Here is a 20,801-nt window from a genome sequence, read left to right on the forward strand (position 1 = left end):
AAAAGTTTAGCAAGTTTAATCTTAATAATCTTCACCCAAAAAAAGCAGACACGCTATGTCATAAAATAACTATTAGTGACTAGTTTGTATCCTATAAATCTAACTTGAGTTGATAATATGGTCCATTACCAGCTAACTGCACAGAGTATTTTTCATTTTACACTCTTCAGTTACTTTTTAGTGAAGTGTTAAAAAATATGAAGCTTTTCTCCTCTCTAAAATTGCACACTGTCTGTCTGTTATTAGGGAGATAACAGCTCTTATAAATGTTTCAGTAAGCGTTAAGTAGACAGTTATGTGCACTCTCATTCCACGCTTATTTGCTTACTGTAATAAACTGATAAAATATGTGTGGTTTGTCTCTGTGTATCTGCAGGCATCATGAGTCACATAGATTTCCTTTAGAAATAATGTTGTGTCTGCAGAATTGATTGGTTATTTTCATAAACCATCCAAAGGTACACAAACGACTACTATTATTTAAACATATGCTGTATGAGATTTGTAGGAGATTATCTGCTGGTTACTAGATGCTGCTTGTTCTATTAACTCTGTGGAGGATTATTTTAACCCCAGAGTGATTGCAGGTATGCCCTATGGGTGTCTTTAAGTATTGTAACGGTGTACATTACGAATTCTAGAATTAAAAAAAAAACACGCTGTTTACTAGACTGATGCAACCATTAAATAAGACTACATTACAGTCACACCAGTCTCTGCCAGCTCAAAACCCTGCTAGCAAGTAGAGGACTTGAGAATTCTCATTTTCCAGAACTAAATTCCTTTGTTCGGCATATATACATTGTATTTATTTCTAGTACTGCCACATTAAAGGCCATTGAAAATTAGTGTTCTACAGGAAGGAAGATGTTTTAAACATAATGTCATTATTCTGACTGTCCTTTGCCTATCTGTTGCTCTGTATAGTATGATATTGAAAATAAAAAGTGAATGGGCTCATGAGTGAAATGAAGACTGAAACATGATCAGTGACACTGAAGGGGGCATAGGTTAAAATCACTAAAAATCACAGGAAGGTTTCAGACGTGTAGGGGGATTTTTGCTGTATGTGTATGCATATTTATCTAAATCTTGAACTTTGGACTACTAACTTTTTGTGTGTTCATTGCTATTAATGAACAGTATTAAAACCAGCTATATGTCAGCACACAAACTAGTGTACTTCAGATTGCTTGTTTTAACATGATTAGAACAAGCTTGTTAATGAAATATGGGTGAACCATTTCATGAAAAACTTATGTATGTACAGCTCAAATTGAATTAAACATGAAAAGTTAAAAAGTAAGTGTAAACTTAAAAATGAGATTTAAATTACATCTTAAAACCTAAGTTTTATTATTTCAGCAATGGTTTAGGTAATAGGTACTAGTCTGACCCTGCTAATAACCTTTTACGGCTATTGTATTTCTATGTAACAATAAGATATTTATTATTTGAAGTACCTCCTTTCTTATTTCCTGACAACGGAGTTGTTTTTAGAGAGTTTGACCTTGCCAGTTATTTATAGAAATCTAAGCAGATTATTAATCTGTTTAAGTTTGGGGTTTGTATTCAAAGATGTTACGAATTTTCAGGAACTGTGGAGGTCCATACCATTCGTACTTTTTCCATTCAGTTTGCATTAGCAGGAAGTCTGGTCCTGGGATGTCACCGTACTCATTATTTTATAAATATAATTCAAAGGCAAGCTACATAAAGTAGCCCTAATCATATATTTATGCATGTAAAATGGCATTGGAGTAAGAAGATATCTGGTTGTTACGGATTTTGTAAAATTTCACTGTATTGTGTTCTTGGACAAAAATATTAGATATTTTCATGCTTGTCAGAGATCAGTAATTGGACTGAAAAAAAATACTCCATTTGAAAATACGGTGTCTGTATTCTTCAAGTGGTATTGCTACTATTATTTGAAGAGGGACAGAAGTCTAAGTACTTGGCTGTATGTTGTATTGTAAACAGCTGTATTTTCTTCTGATCATACAGGAAAACTAAAAATGTCATTGAGAACATTACATTAGCTCTTTAGGGGGAAGATGATGTCTGAACTTCACCAGTTTACTTTAAAGTGTTAACAAATTATACAGATTCGAAGTTGGGGTTGTGGAGTTTCCTCACTTCAGATGTATTCTGAAGCTGCCTTTACTCTTCACACTGAAGGTTATGGGTAGCTCATTCATTTGTTTCTAAAAAAGCCGATACCCAAGTTTTTGTGTATTAGAGAAAGAAACACTAGCTAAAAAGTTGGAAGTGAATTATATGGAATTTTTTGCAGAAGTGTTTAGTCACATCCTATATGTGATACTCTAATTACAGTCACATAGTGGTGAGTTTCAAGGGGATGTGAAGCCTTTCTGCATTTTTTCCTTCATTATTTGTCTGTCATTTGGTATGATGTGTGAAACTTAATGCACTCCAAAGCCACCTCCGAGTACACACACACTCATTTCCTTGTGTAGTTTTTTTTCAGCTTTCATCAATGAAGTGCTCACCCTTCTAAACTTTTATTAGTTGATCTTTACATCTACTCATTGGAGGTGATGGATATTACTAGCCTGGCTTTACGGTTCAGAAACTGGTGCTCAGAGATGAAGATGAAGTTTGTTATGTGCTTGCTAACTTCTGAAGTTTTTCCACAGGATTCTTTACAGTCTTTAAGTTTCTAGATATTCTCCCATTTCTGTAACACCTTGTGGGTTTAAATCCCAGCTCTTACCATCTTATATTATTCTTAAGTGTTCACTATGTCAGCCCCCCCCTGTTAAATGGCAGTCAGGAAAACATAGCAACTTCTAAGAGTTTTGTAGCGAAGGAAAGATAAAAGCCCATTCTCCTTGAACAGCTGCTTGGAGTCTTGAACATCCTTCTATGTGCAGTTGTCTGTTTCACTTAGTAAGACATTCAGAGCTATGGGTAGGGCAAGAGAAGGTGGATGCTCATCAATGGAAACATAAACAGATATAACCAACAGATGAAGTTCAGTAGCTCATAGTGCATTGACCAGGCAAATGGGTTTTTCATGCTGAGCATTTGGTCTTTTTCAGCCTCCATGTTGTGTTTATGTGGTGTTACTTTTCATGTAATTTCCTAGCTTTTCCGTAACACTTGCTCGAAGAATTCAAATTCACTATTCTGCAGTTTTCTGCACATTCCTTACTATTGCACTTTTGAGCTCATGCTTATGGATTTCCTTAGCAGCAGCATCTTCTGGGAATTTGTTTACACACTGAATGTCTTTTATTCATGCTGCTTCTTCAGGACAGAATGGACCCAAACATCCCTGGGATTTCTCTTACTGCTTGCTGGCAGCAAGACTATTAAAAAAGTGGCAGCATCCTTCTGCTCCATAGAAATGTGTTTTTATACTTTACCGGTGTAATTGTTAAGCAACATTTTTGTGGTTTTAACAAGAGAAGACAACAATTTCTCAGTATACTTTCACAGTATGCAGTGTGTTTGGCGTCACCCTTGAGTTCTGATGCATAGAATGGAAAGAGACTTCTTGTTGGAAACTGTAATTGTTTTAACTGTAACTCTTAAAAAAACCTCTGACAAACTAATGGATAATTGTAGAGTTAAAATACTGAAAACAGATTTCTAATGGAAAGTAAGGCAAATACAGCAAAGTTAAAGCTGCTGTTTCTCAGCAGCAGAAATGTTATTTTTAGATCTGTTATCTGATACCTATTACTGCAGTTTGTTTATGGATTTGAATATGTCCTTACATGTTTCTAGTTCACTAAAATTCCAACTAGGAAGCAGGCACTCTAGCTGAGTGAAAATTGTAATATTTAATCACTCTCTAATCTGTTCTTCCCTTACAAAATTCACCAACTGTTGTTTTATACTTAACAGGTCGCTACCCAAGTCTCTATGCCAACAAAAACACATGAACTGCTTCATCGAATGAGTGGAAAAGGATTAGCAGCTAATTATCACTTCTCAAGACAGCCAGGGATCTTTGGTGATTGTATGGTATCTGTGCAAGTGACAGTAACAAATACAACTGATCAGAAAATAGAGAATATTCACATTGAGGAGAAGAAATTACCTCCAGGCATGAGGATGCATGAATTCAGTCCAATAGGTAATTCTATCCTATCTTTAAAAATAAAAATTAAGAATCTTAATATTTTGTCAGGTTTCAAATACAAGAAGGTGGTTTTGTGTAGTCATACGTATACTCATATATATGTATGTGTGCACACATATACGTATGTATCTGTACATAAACACACACCCATGCAATATCTTTTCTTAGATAATCTGATTTTAACAAAAATTTGATTCAGCTTTCCCCATACTTGTAATTAACTTTGAAAATAATGCCTTAGATCAGAAGTTCTGTGCCTGAAAGCTTACCTGCTTGTTCAGATTCCGTTTGATACAATAAAATGTTTGTGTCTAACTTTGATTCTCTTACAGCCTTAGTCCAGGATGGCTATAACAGGCTGCTATTAAGAATAAGGTTTTGATTTATATATTAGTAATTATTTTCTTTCCAAGATTTATAGAACATTTGTAGTTGTACTATTTTTTTGGTGGCTTAGAGCATTCTCTTTGTTTCCCTTTTGAACTTCTGGCAGCGGAGTGGAAGTGTAAGTTTTAGTCTAGTTTGCATCTACCATATTTCCACAAAGGGTGGCTTCTTAGACTAGGTAGAAAGCAGTGTGTAGTCAGCCCTAACCGAAATTGTTTTACTTTCTGACCTCTGATCGACATGATTTTTACTGATTTTCTGTTAGTGGAAGAGACTAGAAAACCTGAGAAAGGACACCGATCATAGCAACTTTTACTCAAGGGTAGTACCTGTGCACACAACCTGCTTTCTTTTCTCAGCAGTTCTTTGTTTTTGGACATTGTGGTATAGGCAGGAAGAACAAAAGTGTCTCTTATTTCATAACGTCAATTGACATGATCCTTTTTGACACAATCTCCTGTGTTTCAGATGCATTTTTTCTCCTTTAATGAGCTACGTTATTATGTGAACCCATATCACATTAGAAGAACACAGAAACCAGTTCTTAAAGCACAACAATGAAGTATTCTTTGTTTTCAGTAGTTAAAAAGATGTTTGGTATTAAATTGCTGTGTGCTGTTGAAATACATATTTTTTTAACATCGAATAGGTTGTACAGATTTACACCAGATAGCTACAAAAGCAATTGTACAATGCTATAGTTTATTTTAAAGTTAAATTTTTTGAACTATTTGCTTTTTGAAAATCATACTTTATCAAGACAGTTGCTTTTACGAAAGATACTGATTTTTGTGTTAAGTGACCTCTTTGGTGTTTATTCCTCAAGATAAGAAGTCCAGCAGAGTTCTGATACCAAGTTAGTTTTGACCATCAACCTTATTTTAAATCCCTCCCTTTAAACATTTAAAGAAATAAAGTCACAAAGGCTTACAAGCAGAAAACTAGTAATACTGTAAATCAGATCAGATGATACTGTATTCACAATAACAGTCAGTGAACCGTAGTTTTCACTTCTCTCATGTAATAAACATGAAAAAAACTGGAATTTATAAGTTATCCAGTCAAGGCTTCCTGAGTTCCATAAAACAGTCCTACCCTTTAAAGTATTTATCTGTCCAAGACAGACATTACTGTGGTGTCTGTCCTGTGAAGCTGTTCATTTCTTCTGCAGAAAATAAGCTATATATCATCTGTAGTTCCTTCCAAAAATGTTGCTTTTCTTGCTCGACTGCAAATTTTCTGTATTCTTTGTCACTTTATCTAGAACTCAGTTTATACGCTCTGTTCTTCTTATTACCTTCTGTGTTTCCAACATTTGGAATACGCTTTCTATAATGTGCCCAGTGGAACCAGCAGAAGAATTGTCAGTGTACACAGGTATTCCTGCTGGAGTACAAGTCTAGTTTTGCCTCCATCACTGCAATTACTGTTGGCAATTGTCCTGATTTTGCCAGCAGATATAGGCCAAATTACTTAACCTAAGTCCCTATGTGCAGTATTTTCTTGTTGGCTAGGTACCTTTGAAAGCCTTTTTGAAAACATTAAGCTCAAAGACTTTGGTAAATTTTAGTCTGAATTTGAGTTGGAGCCTGTAATCTTTCGATGCTTTACACAGACTTCTTGAAATACTTTGGTTTCTGTTCATTCCCTAGCATTAGTTTAGTCTTTGGACTAACCATACTAATTATCACATTTGGCTCTTTTTCCATTACTGTGTGTATTAATGTAAGTTTTATTACTAATTCTTCTGGTTTACTATTTTATTAACTAAATTTGCAAACAGGTGTTACTGAAAAGGGTATCTCAGTGCTGGCTCTGTACACAAGTAAAGGGATGTAACTTCAGCATATTTTTTTCTGTAACTTTCCTAGCTTGTCTAACACAGATCCTTATTTTGTTGATGGTAACACTATAAGATTGAAATGGCAACATTTCATGTGCACCGCCTGTGAAGAGGGGGTATCTAAAGTCACTGAAACATGCAAGTGTGAGGTTTGCATGATAGCTACTTGAAATAAAACTACAAGTGTTGGCTCTTTTTTATGGAGCTTGTTTTTTAATAAAGGTTTTCTTACTACTTGAAGTTTGGGAGTTTACATCTGGGGTCTTCTGTTGCTTTGCATGTGTACTTTACCTGTTCAAAATTATTTTATGTAGAGTGCCTTGAGCCTGCAGGATCCATTACCGTTTCGATGGGTATTGACTTCTGTGATTCTACGCAGACAGCCAGTTTCCAGTTATGGTGAGTTCTTGGGAAGGGAGGGTAATTTTTTGCTCTTGGAGGCAAAAGTAGTGTATATTGGAAGTTTACTTGGCAGTAGCAGTCTTGGTGTTTATTAAATATTAAAAGAACTGGACAACAATTCACAACGTGATGTATACCCAAGATGTTTTCAGAGGAGTAAGACCTAATTAGTGTTCAGGTTTACTATTACAAGGATTATCAGTCTTCCACATTTTTTTAGCACTTGTTTCTTAAACCACAGATTTGATGGCAAGTACAAATCTAGGTTTGAAGTCACATGGGTAAGTTCAAAAACTTTTTGACAGATTGTGTTTGGGAGGTCCTGATTTTCTTTTGGTGTAAATGATTCCAAGCAGAAGCATGATTAACTCCTCCTCTGATTTAGAATTATTTCTATATTACTTTGTTCCTGAGCTTTATTTTTACTTTTTCCCCCTCTTCTTGGGATTCTTCTTAATAGCACTACCATGAAGGGAGCAGTCAATCTGACTAGACTGCTGAACTGTTTTGTGTGTATTCTTCCTTGTAAGAAATCGCAAGTTAAAAAAGCACATAGTGTGGGCAGTTTTATTACCTTGAGTGCTTATTATGGCTGTTTGTGATCTATGTAACATGACTGCATGAAAACAACCCCAAAATTCCTTAGCCGAAGCAGCTTATTCCTCATGCTGTAGGTTCTGTTAAATTATTAGAGAGAGAATGAAAACAAGTAACTAGCTGGCCAGCTAGATTTTGTCTCGTATACTTGATTTACGCCTCTTTTGCTCATTATTGGCACATTAAAGATCCTTCTTTGAATGAGTTCCTGTTGCATTCTAGGCTAGCAAGGAACCTGTTCAACCAGTGAGAACTCTGTTATAAACTAGCATTTGAAACCAAGGAAAATTTGTAGTAGCAGTGTCCAAATGTTAGGAATGAACAGGTGGGGGAAGCTAGAGACCTTTTAAGAGCTATTCAGCCTTATAGTCTTTGATACTATGCAAAGGCACTAAAAACAAAAAAGGCACTAAAAAAAAAAACCCAAAACATTTTTTTACATGTTTTGAAATGGTTTTTGGCATATTTTGTTGCAAGAAGCACTACTTTCTATATTCTGCACAAAAAAGGATATTGGATAGACATTCATGTTGCCGCATTACAGTTTAGGGGAAGCCCTTTGAGAAAGTTCTGTTCCCCTTTCTTGAATACTGTAGAAATTTCAGTGTACTGCTACTAAGCACAGCATCCACAACTTAAAAGTTTATTAAAGATAGTGGGGAAATCTTATTAGTAGAGATGTACCCAAGGGACATCAAAAGAACCACTGCTAAAATAAGATTTCTTGTTCTAGAGGCAAGGAGGGTTTACTATTGAATTCTATTTTTCCATTCCTCAAACCTTTTCCTGTACAAAGGATGCTCATGTGTAGTCATTTTAAACATAATTATACCTGCAGAAAGATGGCTGCAGTCTGTAGTTTATGCACATCACGTTGTTGTAGCTAGTCTGTAAGCAGCTTGCTGGAATTTGGAAACAGCTTTGGACTGTTGAGTGATGCTAGGCTTGTTTGGAAAGGGAAGTTCCCTTCTAGGCAATGCAGTTTCAGAATTGCTTCAGAGTGATAGGCTTTCTTTCCCTAAATGTATGGGGGGGGTTTGTTAAATAAAATATGCTCAGTTCATCAAGCAGGAACTTCTTTTTTTTTTTAAATAGCAGGTTTTTTTCTTTCAAGTACATATTTTCAGTATACTAATGATTTGATTCCAAACTTACAACATTTATTGCTAAGAATCTTAGCAGTGATGAGGATAAGCAATGTAGCATAACACATTGATTTTATGCAGATCATCACCTTTATGTTTTGGGAGGTCTGCTGTATTAGTGATATATAAAAACTGATTACTTTCTCCAACATGGCCTAGTAATTGTTTATTATTTTCCTATTAGACAAACAAGACAGATCAATATTCCTGAACACCAACCAGACTATGAGTAACATCACTGTAAATAGATTTGCCTCAGACCTCAGTGGTGTGTTCATTTTAATGATTTGGACAATGTGAGTCCAATGACAAAGCTCAAGCTAAGTTTAAAATTAAATTAAGAATGGGAATTGCTTACTTTGTTCCTTTGCTAATTGGTAGGGCCTTGTCTCTTTGACACTAGCTTTTAGAAGATGGTATAAAAATATATAAAATGTTCTTTGTTAATGCAGTTTGCTATTTTATTTAAAACTGGTATTGTTCAAAATCCTACTGATGTTCAGTATCATTGGAGAAATTGTGCAGTGTGATGTTTTGGGGGCAATGTCTCAGACAAATCAGCTGCAGCCTTTTAACTTGTCATACTTCTTAAAAAGCTTTTATCCAAAAGGAAGAATGACTTGTAGAAGTTTGTCAAAATTTAGTTTAAGTACTGTGTACACAAAGGTGTCAGTACTCTTGGATTACCTGCAAAGGTATCTTTATGAAATACATTGTCAGTTACTTTGCATTTTTGTTAGGATGTTCAGCAGAATAGTGTTCCTGATCATAATCATTTTCTTTACGTTGTTCTAAGAGGAGCACTTTGTCTTGCATCAAATGTAATTGATCCTGAAGCAGTGTAATCACAATTACTCACTTTCTTAATTGGCCTGCCCAAAATCAGAAAATGGAAACCGATCGGCAGTGTTTAAATCAATAGCTTTGTAGTAAAGCTTGTGGGGGTAGGGACATAGTGGTAATGGGTAGATCAATTGGTCTTAGATGCCAATCATGGACTGTGTGTTTTGCATAGCAAACACTGCCTTTCTGCTTGGGGATGTGCTGTTGTACTAGTGGTTCAATAAATACAGATTGTATAAAAAAACCTAACGTGAGTAATAAAATACTTAGATCTCTTTCTGAATTTGGTATACAAGTCAAGGACAATGAAGGAGAAACTTCCTTATAGAGAGAGGTTCAAAGGGCTAAGCTTTGAAAGACCTCCTTTGTAAATACTATTTTTACTAAGCGAAGCTTACCTAGATAACACATCTAATTAAAAAGAGGTCAAACGCCTTAACTTGAAAACTGTGCCTAATGCATTTATTTAGAATGTGTATTAGGATGCTTACAATGTGTACTCCTAAGAACATCCTTTCATTGCAGTCTTTCTTTTGCCATCTCCTTGCAGAGGCATACTATTTTAGCCACACTGGTGGTCTGCAGAATAGAATAATGTCTGTCAAGGGGAAAGTTAAGAGAGGAATAAATGGAGGAACTTGGTCTTCTATAGTTTTTTGTGAGCCTTACTGTTTCATTTTGGGTTACTTTGTTCAGATTCTGCAAGCAGGATCTACACACCTTAGAAGTATAAAGCAATTTGTTATTGGCTAACTCACATGCAAGGGAGTCCGGTAGCTTGTTGAATCCTGGCTAAGCATTAGTATATTCACCATCCCGTAAGAAACCTCAGTCTTTACTGGCAGGTGGACATCAATGAGCAGAGGAAAGGTTGCAACAGATCTTCATTTTACAAACTGACTGCAGTACTCCACTGACTGTGGACTTTTTTTCTTTTTCATTGTCATACTTTTATATATTTCCACATCAGTGTGGTTTTTTTGAATGCTCAAGCTCCTAGTAATCACCATCTTAACAATCTTACCATTGTTTCTTATTTTATTATCTTGCATGTCTCTACTTTTCAGGTACTCTCAAGTCTTTCTTACAGTTTACCAGTTTCCTTAGATGTCTGAACAAAGATTTGGGAACTTCGCCGTGTCAGAATTTGGCCTTGGATCTTTGTAATGAAGACAATCGAATACCTAGAGAAGAAAGGCAGTGAAGGTTACAAAGGGTTACAGCATATACATGCCCTTATCTTACTTTCTGTACGTTCAGCATTTTGGATTCCTGTCTGCATTTGTAAGACTCAGTAGGCCAATCTCCAGCTCCTTGTAGGTGTCTGGTGAGTGACTGAAGGTGAAGGGGAGATTTCTTCTTTGCAGCTTCGAGAGCTGGAGAAGGAAGCTTGTCCTTACCTCTTCTTCCCTATTCTTTTGATCGCCCCTTTTCAGATTTTCTTAGCTGTTCCCAAAACCAGGGGTCCAAAAAACACAGGTTTGAAGATAAAATTAATTTACCTATCACTGTTTTCATCTCCTCGTTGCTTTGAAGAGGATGCAGGATGTTGTTTAGCTGTCTTTGAAACAGCTTGGCATAGGGAACATGGATATGTTTCCCCTAGTTTTCTCAAGGTTTAAGTGCAAAGAGTACAATCAAAGCTCTCAAGAAGAAAGAGAAATGGAACGAAAGCAACAACTTCTGTGTCTTCTATTCTTGCTCAGAATAATGAGATGTGAAAACAGTGTGACATGCAACAGAGAATTTTACAGGCATGAGTTGGTTACCTTATATTGGCATTTCCTATGTCACAGTGTTACTTGAAGAGCTGGGACCTTGTACATATTCTTCTACTGTTGTTCTGCTGATAAAAAAGAAAAGAAAGCTGTCTGTTCACCTTGTCTGCCCTGGACTATATAAAGAAAGCATTTTGCTGATGACTCCAGAAGAGGTTGGTGTAGCAGGAAGAATATAGCATTTTATTAAATGAAGTAAATTCCATGAATGAGACTTGAAAACCTTGTTAAATCTGCTGGCTGCGAGTTCCATCATATCATAAAAGCTTTTGCTTTATATTTTGTTTTCCAAGAAAAAGATTTTTCACAGCAGGGAATTCTCTTACCTCACTCTGCATTGAGTTAAGAATCTTCTGAAGCATAACTTCTACCTGCGAAGAGGACTAAATGAAGAGGATCAGTTGGGTGGCAGTCAGTATTTGTATTGAGTGCAAGCATGCATTCAGGTGTAGATGCTTGCACAAAAGCATCTGATTAAAATTACATAGTAGAATATGTTATGGAATATATTAAAAGCTAATGTTAGAGATGCAGCTCTGTCTTCTCATCACTGTCACTTGCATTTTCATTTGTTTCTTGTTGTTTCCTTCCCTAGTGCTTTGTCAGCAGATCACCAAGTTGTTTACAGGTGTTGGATATTAAGACAAGCAATCTGGTACTCTTGTCTTTATTTCATTATTCTAAAGTAGTCAGTTGGCCCCGTTCCAGAAGGCAATTATATCGAGATAGACAGCTGACCTGGAAAAAACAAGGCTGGGTATGAACGACTACTCTCATTTCTTCTGTCGCTCTGGCCTTTTTTCTTACAAAAGCAGGGTGCCCCCTTCTCCTTTCTTCAGCAAGAAAATATAAGCAAAGTCTCCTAGTCTTCTCCATTCCATGTTTTGCAGGAACTTGCTGTGTTGCTCTTCCTCTTCAGTTCTTTTTTTTTTTATCATCTGTGGAGATTTCTTGAATACATGACAAAAATAAAGTAGCTGGTTTTAGATAGATGTATTCTGGGTCAAGCAGCAACTAGGAGTGAAACAAAAAAGGATAATATAAATAGCAAGAAGAGTATTCACCAGCCTCTTATTAGAATAATAATTTTTAAAAAGCTTTGAAAATCAAAACTTTAAAGACTGCCATTGTGGAATCTTATAAGAACTTATTCACAAGTGATAATATTATTTGTATTAGTTTTAAAGAAGACACTGCCATGATTTTCCTCCAGTCTTTTGTTACGGCAGAGAACTTCTTTCCCAGGAAGCCTTTGGAGTCAATCCATTTGAAGGAATAAGGAAAATGGACACTGGTTTCAAATGATAAGTGCTAGCTGCTCCCACTGCAGCCATCTAAAGAGAAGTTAAAAACTGTCATCTTCTTAACGCACTAGCCTTGCAGTGTCATTTACCACAGGGATCGTAAGACTCCTTGTGTGCCTCTGTGAGCATTATCTTGTGAGAGATCAGCCCTGAGGAGAAGGACTTGGGGATTCTGGTGGACAAAAGGCTCAACATGGCCTGGCAGTGTGCACCTGCAGCCCAGAAAGCCAACTACATCCTGGGCAGAATCAAAAGCAGCATGGCCAGCGGGTTGAAGGAGGTGATTCTCTCAGTCTGCTCAGCTTTTGTGAGACCCCACCTGGAGTTGTGTTCACCTCTGGAGGCCCCAACATGGACCTGTTGAAGTGGGTCCAGAGGAGGCCACAAAGATGACCAGAGGGCTGGAGCAGCTCTCCTATGAAGACAGGCTGGGAGAGCTGGGGTTGTTCAGAAGAGAAGGCTCCACGGAGACCTTATAGCAGCCTTCCAGTACTTAAAGGGGAGCTTATAACAAAGATGGAGACAAGAGTTTTTTGCAGGGCCCGTAGTAATGGGACAAGGGTTAATGGTTTTAAACTAAGAGAGAGTAGATTTAGATTCGATATTAGGAAGAAATTCTTTACTGTGAGGGTGGTGAGACACTGCAACAGGCTGCCCAGAGAAGCTGTGGATGCTCCATCCCTGGAAGTGGTCAAGACCACACTGGGACTTTGAGCAACCTGGTCTAGTGGAAGGTGCTCCCCCCCATGGCAGGGGGGCTGGATCTAATTGATCTTTAAGGTCCTTTCCAACTCAAACCATTCTATGATTTATCATTTTTCATCTGAATTCGTTACATCAGAAAAGATAAATTCATGTGATTCTTGGAACTCCATCATGAAAGGGGTGTAAGTCTTTTCAAAATACAATATGTACTTTTTAACAGTTATTAAGGCAACAGTAAGAGTAATGATATGTAACATGATTTGTCCATAAGTTCAAAATTACATACAAAACAGATTTTGTGAACTAGTGGTAAGGTACTGTTCTCAGACATCCCTGTTTGATTCTTCTAGAGCTTTGTTCTGCAGACTTCTCATTAAGCATACCTGTTCTGCTAAGGATGTAACTTATCAATTGCACTCACTAATACCAGAAAATGCAATCTTTAATTTTTGAAATCTAAAGCCAATTTTGTTTTGTTGGTTTGAGAATCTTTGCTTGTTTTCTGATAAGCTGCTTCAGCTTGTTCTTCCAGGAAATTTAGAGCAACACCACCTGAGAGGTTCAGTGCAGCTTGAACTCATTGCCAGATTCTTAAATGTTGACGTACAAGCTGCAAACCACTTCTGCAGTTTTTTGTTTAAACATCATTTATATTAATTAGAATATCCAAAGTATAAATAAGTAAGTTAAATACACTGGAATTTAGTTTACTAGTTATTGGGGAAAATCATGTAGTTGTACCGCAACACTCAATTTTAGTAATAAACTTTTCCATTAGATATCAGGTGAAATCACCATCTTTGAAGATACTCAGAGTTGAAATGGACAAGGCCCTGAGTAGTGTGAGCTAAGGTGGCCCTGGGTTGAGCAGGAGGTGTAGGAGCAGGCCATTTCCAGATGCCCCTTCCGGCCTGAATTGTTCTATGGAACTAGGAAGTTACTTTTGTTAATTTAGGTCTTACTGGAACTCTAACATAAAGATGTAATAAGAGATGCAGATTAATAACAAAAGCTGTATTTTTAGCCTGTAAAGTATGTAATAAAGACAGTGCTAAAAGGGAGAGTGATTTTCTTTGGCTGGAAAATAAATTTACTGAAGTATGCTGAAATGCAAGTAATGCAAAGTAAACCAGATGTTGGCTCAAGTGAAATTAAGAACAAAGTGGGTTTGAAGAACAACTAGCCATCAGAATTTCTGCTTGCATACTATGAAGAGTTCATGGTTTATCTAAGAGTATTGGTTAGCTTTTTAATCGCTAGGGGAAAGGGAATGTTTGTTAACACCAGAAGTGTCAAGTGGTCCTGTCAAGCAGTTACAGCCATACAAAACCCAACCTATGCTCATGCTTTTGTTCCTTCTTATTGTGAAAAGATAGTTATAAGCATTTCAAAGCAATCTAGTCATTGATGTTGTAAGTCAAGTTTATGTATAAATGGCATGTCTGAGCAATTTAAGACATGAATCATTGTAAACAAAACTGTTTATCTTTTTTATGCTGAATTATGTAGTGCATGTCTTGCTTAAATATGAAAGATAATATTGGTTGAACGTTCCGTTGAAGAACAATGAAGGTGGTGTGAAAAGTTCTAAATCATGTAGTTCAAGTAGTATATATAGAAGGCTAAACATTATGAAGCAGTTTGATCCATCAGTTCTTAAGCTGATGCAGTTCTTGATCAGTTTTTAAGGGAAAAATTAAAGAAAAAAAGTACTACTTCCTTATTTTACAGTGCACTTGATCAGGCCAGCGAGTCAAATAATCCCTGATCCTTTCATATGGCAATGACTTTAGAGATGGATATCATTTAAAGTATTGGGGGGGGGGGGGGGGGGGGGGAAGTGACAATTCGTTAGCTAAGCAGATTTTTAAAAGCACCACTTCCTAAATGATCTTTGTAAAGGAAATACTAGCCAGGTTTGAAAGGATTGTTTCACTGTATGTTTAATAATTTTCAACAAAGTTAGCATTAAATGCTGAATTTTGTTTGAAAAGCCCATATTTGAGAATGCATCCGTAAGTATAACATACCAGAAGTCAGAAAGTGAGAATGCAGTAGTTCCTAAGTATTTGCTTGTGAAATTGGGTAATTATGGTAAGTATTAAAATTTTAATAGGACCATAAAATGCTTTCCTGTTTTCAGGGGCTTATCTTGCATCTTCAGGAGGGAGACACATTATGTTTTTTGTATTACTGATCTAGCACTGTTTTTTCCATTAGTGTGCCTTATTTCAGAATTTTGCAGTTGCAGAGTTATAAAAAATCAGTAACACATTTGAGGTTAATTTAAATACCATGGATATTAATTGGTGAAATATATTTTCCATTCTAATGATCGTATCATTATATTTAAGTAGGATGTCTGAAGCATATTAGCAATCAATATGTATTGACATATATTGACATATTGATTTGGTACGTCATCCAAAAAAAAAAAAAAAGTGTTCTTTTCTAAAAATTTCTCATGCTTCAAAGCATTAACAGAGATTCTGACTGGATGTACTGATCCAGAATTGCTAATTGAATCCCTTACGGTACATTTAGTCAATCAAACATAGCAGAGTGAATGTATCTTGAGTTTCTGTAGACTTGGAGAACTCTTAAGACGAGATAGTTGGGAACTCAGATAATTGAGTGGATAGGGAGAGCAAGTTCACTGTATGGTATTTATTTCTGAATAAGGAATCTGTAGCACTACTACTAGTTGTAGTAATTTTTCAACTTTCTGTATTATGGAAACTGCATCAAATTCTGTGATTTTCCAGTGTGCTTTTACATCAACTGTTTTGCTGTGTGTTTGTGTTTAAACATACAAAATACTGTGAAATTTAAGTGATAAAATATTTTTATTTTTACTCCCAAATTTATTGTTTGGTTTGTAATCCTTTTTGTCTTCAGTTGTACTTTTCCTACGTTTAGCTCTATTTCTGGGACAGCTGTTGCTGGTGACAGAATTTTTTAATAATAGTTCTTTTAAAGGAATTGTAAAATGTATATTTTGTCCTTTGCAAGCATTTAGTTTCAGTGTGATGCCTTATAGATTACAAATAAACACTAATATGAGTAAAAGCTGTATTTTCAGAAATATAAGAGCATGCATACTGTATTAATATTTCTACTAAAGAAAACAGATCAGCTTTATTGACATAAGAAATAAACAGGCTTTTGGATTAAGAAGGTAGAAATCATGCAGCTAGTTCTTAACAGTGTTAATAGATTCTACAGTAAATTTGGACCTGATAATATATATATTAACCTGTGTTGAGGCGCCTGGTTGATTCTCTGTGATTTCTCTTTTCCCAGCACAAAGGATGATCATTTTAATGTTAGCATTCAACCCCCTGTTGGAGAACTGCTTTTGCCTGTTACTATGTCAGAGAAAGACTTTAAGAAGGAGCAAGGTGAGAAATATTTCAGCATCTTCAATAAATGCATGTGAAGAGGGCTGTGTGCCTTTCAGTTTCCAAGTGTGTACAGCAAGTCCTTCCAGTATAGCTATTTGTATTAGTCTTTATTATTATTCAGTCTGATAATAATGATTTAATTTAAAACTACCTCTAAAAAGATGCTCAGTGGTATTGGCAGCTTTTCAGTGTGCCTTTAAAAGCACAAAGCCCTGAAACAATCTTTGGCCTCAGAGAGTTTTGGCTTCCTGTCTTGGAAGTGTGAATGGCTTTCCTGCTAGCAGTAAAGCAGAAAGTTGGGGCCCCAGCTCAAGGAAACAAACCAGATAGACATTGATACCGTGTCTGTGTTTACTAGTCTTTATTCCAAGGCTACTTTTAAATACTATTAATATACCTGTTTCTCAGCTACTTTGAAGATTATTTTAATCTTTTTGCTTTCAAACACTTAATATAATAAAAAATACTCTTGTTGGAATACTGTTTTAGAGAGGTGACATTTTTATACACGTCTGCATTCTTCTAATGTTGCATCTTTAAAGAGTGTAGGTTTCTGATGCTAGTCCAAACACAACCTCCACAAGAGCTTTCAGTGATTTGAATATTTTATACAAAGTAATTACAGAAAATTGTACTTTGCTTTCACTGTGTGTTAAACAGAGTAGTCTGTACTTCTGTCCTTAATTTGGATATGATTCTTGGATATTTAAAAATAAAAACTATTACATTTTGGATTCATTCACATATAATAGTGTTTACTCATCTATCTCAATGTATTGGGATTTACATGTGTAAATCTCTTCACATTGAGAGGAGAATATACCCATGGGATCTTGTCTCATTGCAGTGTAAGGCTCAGAAACTCAGTATATCCGTCAAGCAGTCAAGAACACCAATGAGTAATGCTGTGTATTATTAATTATTGCTTTTGAGCATTTCTTGCTTTTGTATTTTTGAATTATTAAGAAAGTAATTTGAATATTGCCCAGATCGTTTTCAGTTAAGGTTATGGCTGCAGTGAAAAGTTAGGGGATTGTGCTTTGTTTTCTTAACCAATTGATACTTACTTGCTGTTCTTACCCTTTGCTGGCTTAAGTCTGCCTCTGCTTTGTACCTGCTCAGCAAGCCAAGGTGAGTGATTGAACAAGGTTGTGGCACATTTATTTTAAACTGTACCCTTCTAAAAACTGTAGCTAAGGTAGTGAAAGGAAGGCAGGTTACTGTGCTTCTTCCCCCTCCCCCTGTTTTTATATTTGCTTGCTTTGTGATGTTTTGATAGAATTTTTCTATGTTTTACTGTGACTGAGGGCTTTTTTTCCTCCTGACTGGCCATACAGAACCACGAGCACATAGAAGAAGTGTACTTGGAGAATAGCTGTGGTCCTCTGTGGAGTTGTTGCCAAAATTCCTTTTTCTTCTGCCATTTTACTTCTATGGTTGTTGATTATTTGTCTGAATAAATCTGGCAGCTGTTTGCTATGTTTAATAGAGCAGAAAGGCTACTCTGAATAAAGCTATTTGAAAATTTGTTTATATGAAGTATTTGTAAATCCATGAAGGTCTCTTGGCATTTCTGTATCGCTCTCTCTGTCTTCCTGAATTCATTCTTTGATGCAGGACTTGATGCTGGCAAATTTACCACAGGTTTAAAAACCTTTTCTATTGCATCTTTTTTCTTACAGATATCAGTTGTTTCAGCATATTCATGGTAATAGAGGACTCCATTCTAAATTTTACATATGTATTTATTACAAAGATCTAGGAGCAGCTAGCATTTGGGGAGAATTACTGTGTGATCTTGCTAAATGAAAAATCCAAATTACAATAATAAATGCAGAGCAATTTAGAAGTTGGTATATATTATTCTATTTTGTGTTTAACTTCAATTTGTCTGTATTCTCCAAATGAATCTTATTTATATAACCTGTTTTTCACTTGTCATGCTTTTTCTTTTTCCTTTTTTTTATACATTGTTGGTCATAAGATGTTTTGAGCCTTTTACCTGGAGATGCCTTATTTTATTTGCAACCAAAACAAATAGGTAAAAAATAGTGAATGAGTGAGGAGAATATTAGAAATGCAATATTATATTGGAGGAGAATGAGAATATGTATGGGGTTTAAGGATTTTCACATCTAAATTGCATGTGTAACCTAATAAGAATGCTAAAGAGGAAATGGCCAGTATTATACTGCTGTGTAGAAGACAATTCATTGCTACACATCTTTACTCAATTACACTCTGCTGTTTTGCATTGTCTGTTACATTTGTATATGTCCATTTTCTTCCTGATGGCATAAGGAGAGGGGAACAGACAGGTTATTGAATATTCATGGCTGTGAAGGTTATCTAGTGGCAGCAGCAGAACCTCAAAAGCTGGATTTATTCACATGCTGCGCATGATAACACTTACCCTTGCTATGCTGTCTTCCCTTCCCTTCTCTCCTGAGCTGGGGAATCCTCCGATGAGGTAATTCCCCAGAGCAGCAGCTGAGGTAGTGGTTGATGTTGTGACTGACAATTTGGAAACAGTGGATAAAAATGGTATTGCCCAACTACTCTTTACCGTTCTGGTTAAATATTTTTACAGGTCTTCAGGCCTTCAGATTTTATACCCTCTTCTACGTCACATCCCCATGAAAAATCCAGTTTCTGTAGCAGGATGTCTGCATAAGTGAGACATGTACTGTTGGGAACTCTGTATATGAATTTTTACTTGACTGCTGTTCTTAAAAATCAGTTGCAAAACTCCCCTTGCCTTAGTTCAAAATAGGATTACTCTGGTAGCTTACATACTGTGTTACCTACCAGTGTAATTTTTCCAGTTCCATTTCCTCTTATTATTAAAAATGTGTACAGTTATTTCATTGTATCAGTTAGTTAACCCAGATTAATTGCTGCGTTCTGCTCTGACTAGAGTTTTCTTAGATTCTTTTGTTTCAAGCAATATTAAAGGTGGCATGCGGTTGTTATAGCTGGATATTAATCAGAGTTTTTATGAAGGTGTTTTTAAAATAGCCAGTTCAAACTACTTTAAGTATAAAACTATTTTTCGCACTACAGACATGTTTTAAAATTATTTTGTAGATTTTTTTTTTTAAAAGTGTATACCCGATTCACATTAAAAAAAAGGGGGGGGGGGGACAAAAAATAAATACCTTGGTTAAGTAAACAAATTGTTTACCTAATTTTATTAAGATTTATATATCCAACTTGTCTTACTAACAAGCAGGATGCTAATTCTTTAAATGGTTGGACATTTACTATTTTCTGGCCCTTGACTACCATGAGCAATCATATTTGATGCCCCTTAATTAGAGCACCAGTTTTTTCTTTCCAGGTTCTTTTCCACCTCAGCAATCGAAACAATACATTTGCTTACCATGCTGCTCTCCTAAGTGTTCTTTTGCATGTAAATTAATCTTGATTCAGTTTACACTGTCATGCTGAGTGGTACAAATTGCCTATAACAATAAAACAGCATGAGTTAAAAATAAAGGGGGGTGAAAAGGCAGATTGAATGTGTGCCTTACTTGATAGGATGTTACTTTGCTTTATGCCAATACATTAGTCGACGATAATGAATCTTCTGTTCTGAAAAGCATGGTTTAGTTGATTTTTTTAATTTTACTTCAATGGAGCAGTACCTTGTCTTTTATAGAGCAAGTTAGACAAACCATTAATGACAAGAGTGTTAAGGTTAAATATGAAGCAATGCATTCACTTCTCTGAGTGCTATCCATCTTTCCATTTACAGGAGCTTGACAAAAGTACTGGCTTTGTACAACATTTCCTTTAATTACATGCTGCGGGAAACAGGCTTTTAACATAAACATAGTTGCATTCATTTATTCAGCATTTGCTCTTCAATAGAGCTTAATGGAGAAGGTTTAAATCCTAAATGAGTACACACATCTCTCAGCAGTGTTATGTCAGTCCCTGTGCTCTGCTTAAAAGCAGTTTTAGTCTGCATATGTAGTTTTTAAAGCTTTTGCCTAATAGTGAAGTTAAAACAATTTGAAACAGAATGTTCTATTCCCAAGATAAAGCTGATCTTTATAGAAGTTGTATGCTTGTTTTTTATTTTCTTCAAGAAAATATTCAAAAATACCCTGTTATTCGCTTATGAGCCATTCCATTTTTACTTTGATATTTCTTACTTTGTGACAGCAGCTGATGCACGTTCTAAGGCATCAAAATGTTGCATTTATTTTTTTAATTGCTCCTTTAAGAATCTTAGGGCAGTTTGCTCTGTATGTGCAGCCCTAAAATATTAGCC

At 35.9% G+C, this 20,801-nt stretch overlaps 1 protein-coding gene across 7 annotated transcripts in view; it reads left to right on the plus strand.

Moving 5' to 3' along the window:
• AP3B1 (adaptor related protein complex 3 subunit beta 1) overlaps window positions 1–20,801 on the plus strand; it is a 161,685-nt gene that overhangs the window by 125,592 nt on the left and 15,292 nt on the right. For 6 of the 7 annotated variants that reach the window (XM_055698838.1, XM_055698836.1, XM_055698839.1 and 3 more), the window contains exons 23-25: window positions 3,877–4,108; window positions 6,659–6,743; window positions 16,422–16,519. In XM_055698838.1, coding sequence (XP_055554813.1) covers window positions 3,877–4,108; window positions 6,659–6,743; window positions 16,422–16,519 — 415 coding nt within the window. Of the gene's footprint in view, window positions 1–3,876; window positions 4,109–6,658; window positions 6,744–16,421; window positions 16,520–17,618; window positions 18,302–20,801 lie in introns of those variants that run through there. The other variant, XM_055698841.1, reaches the window with a different exon arrangement.

This window comes from Falco cherrug, chromosome Z (assembly GCF_023634085.1).
Source record: "Falco cherrug isolate bFalChe1 chromosome Z, bFalChe1.pri, whole genome shotgun sequence".
Taxonomy (NCBI): Eukaryota; Metazoa; Chordata; class Aves; order Falconiformes; family Falconidae; genus Falco; species Falco cherrug.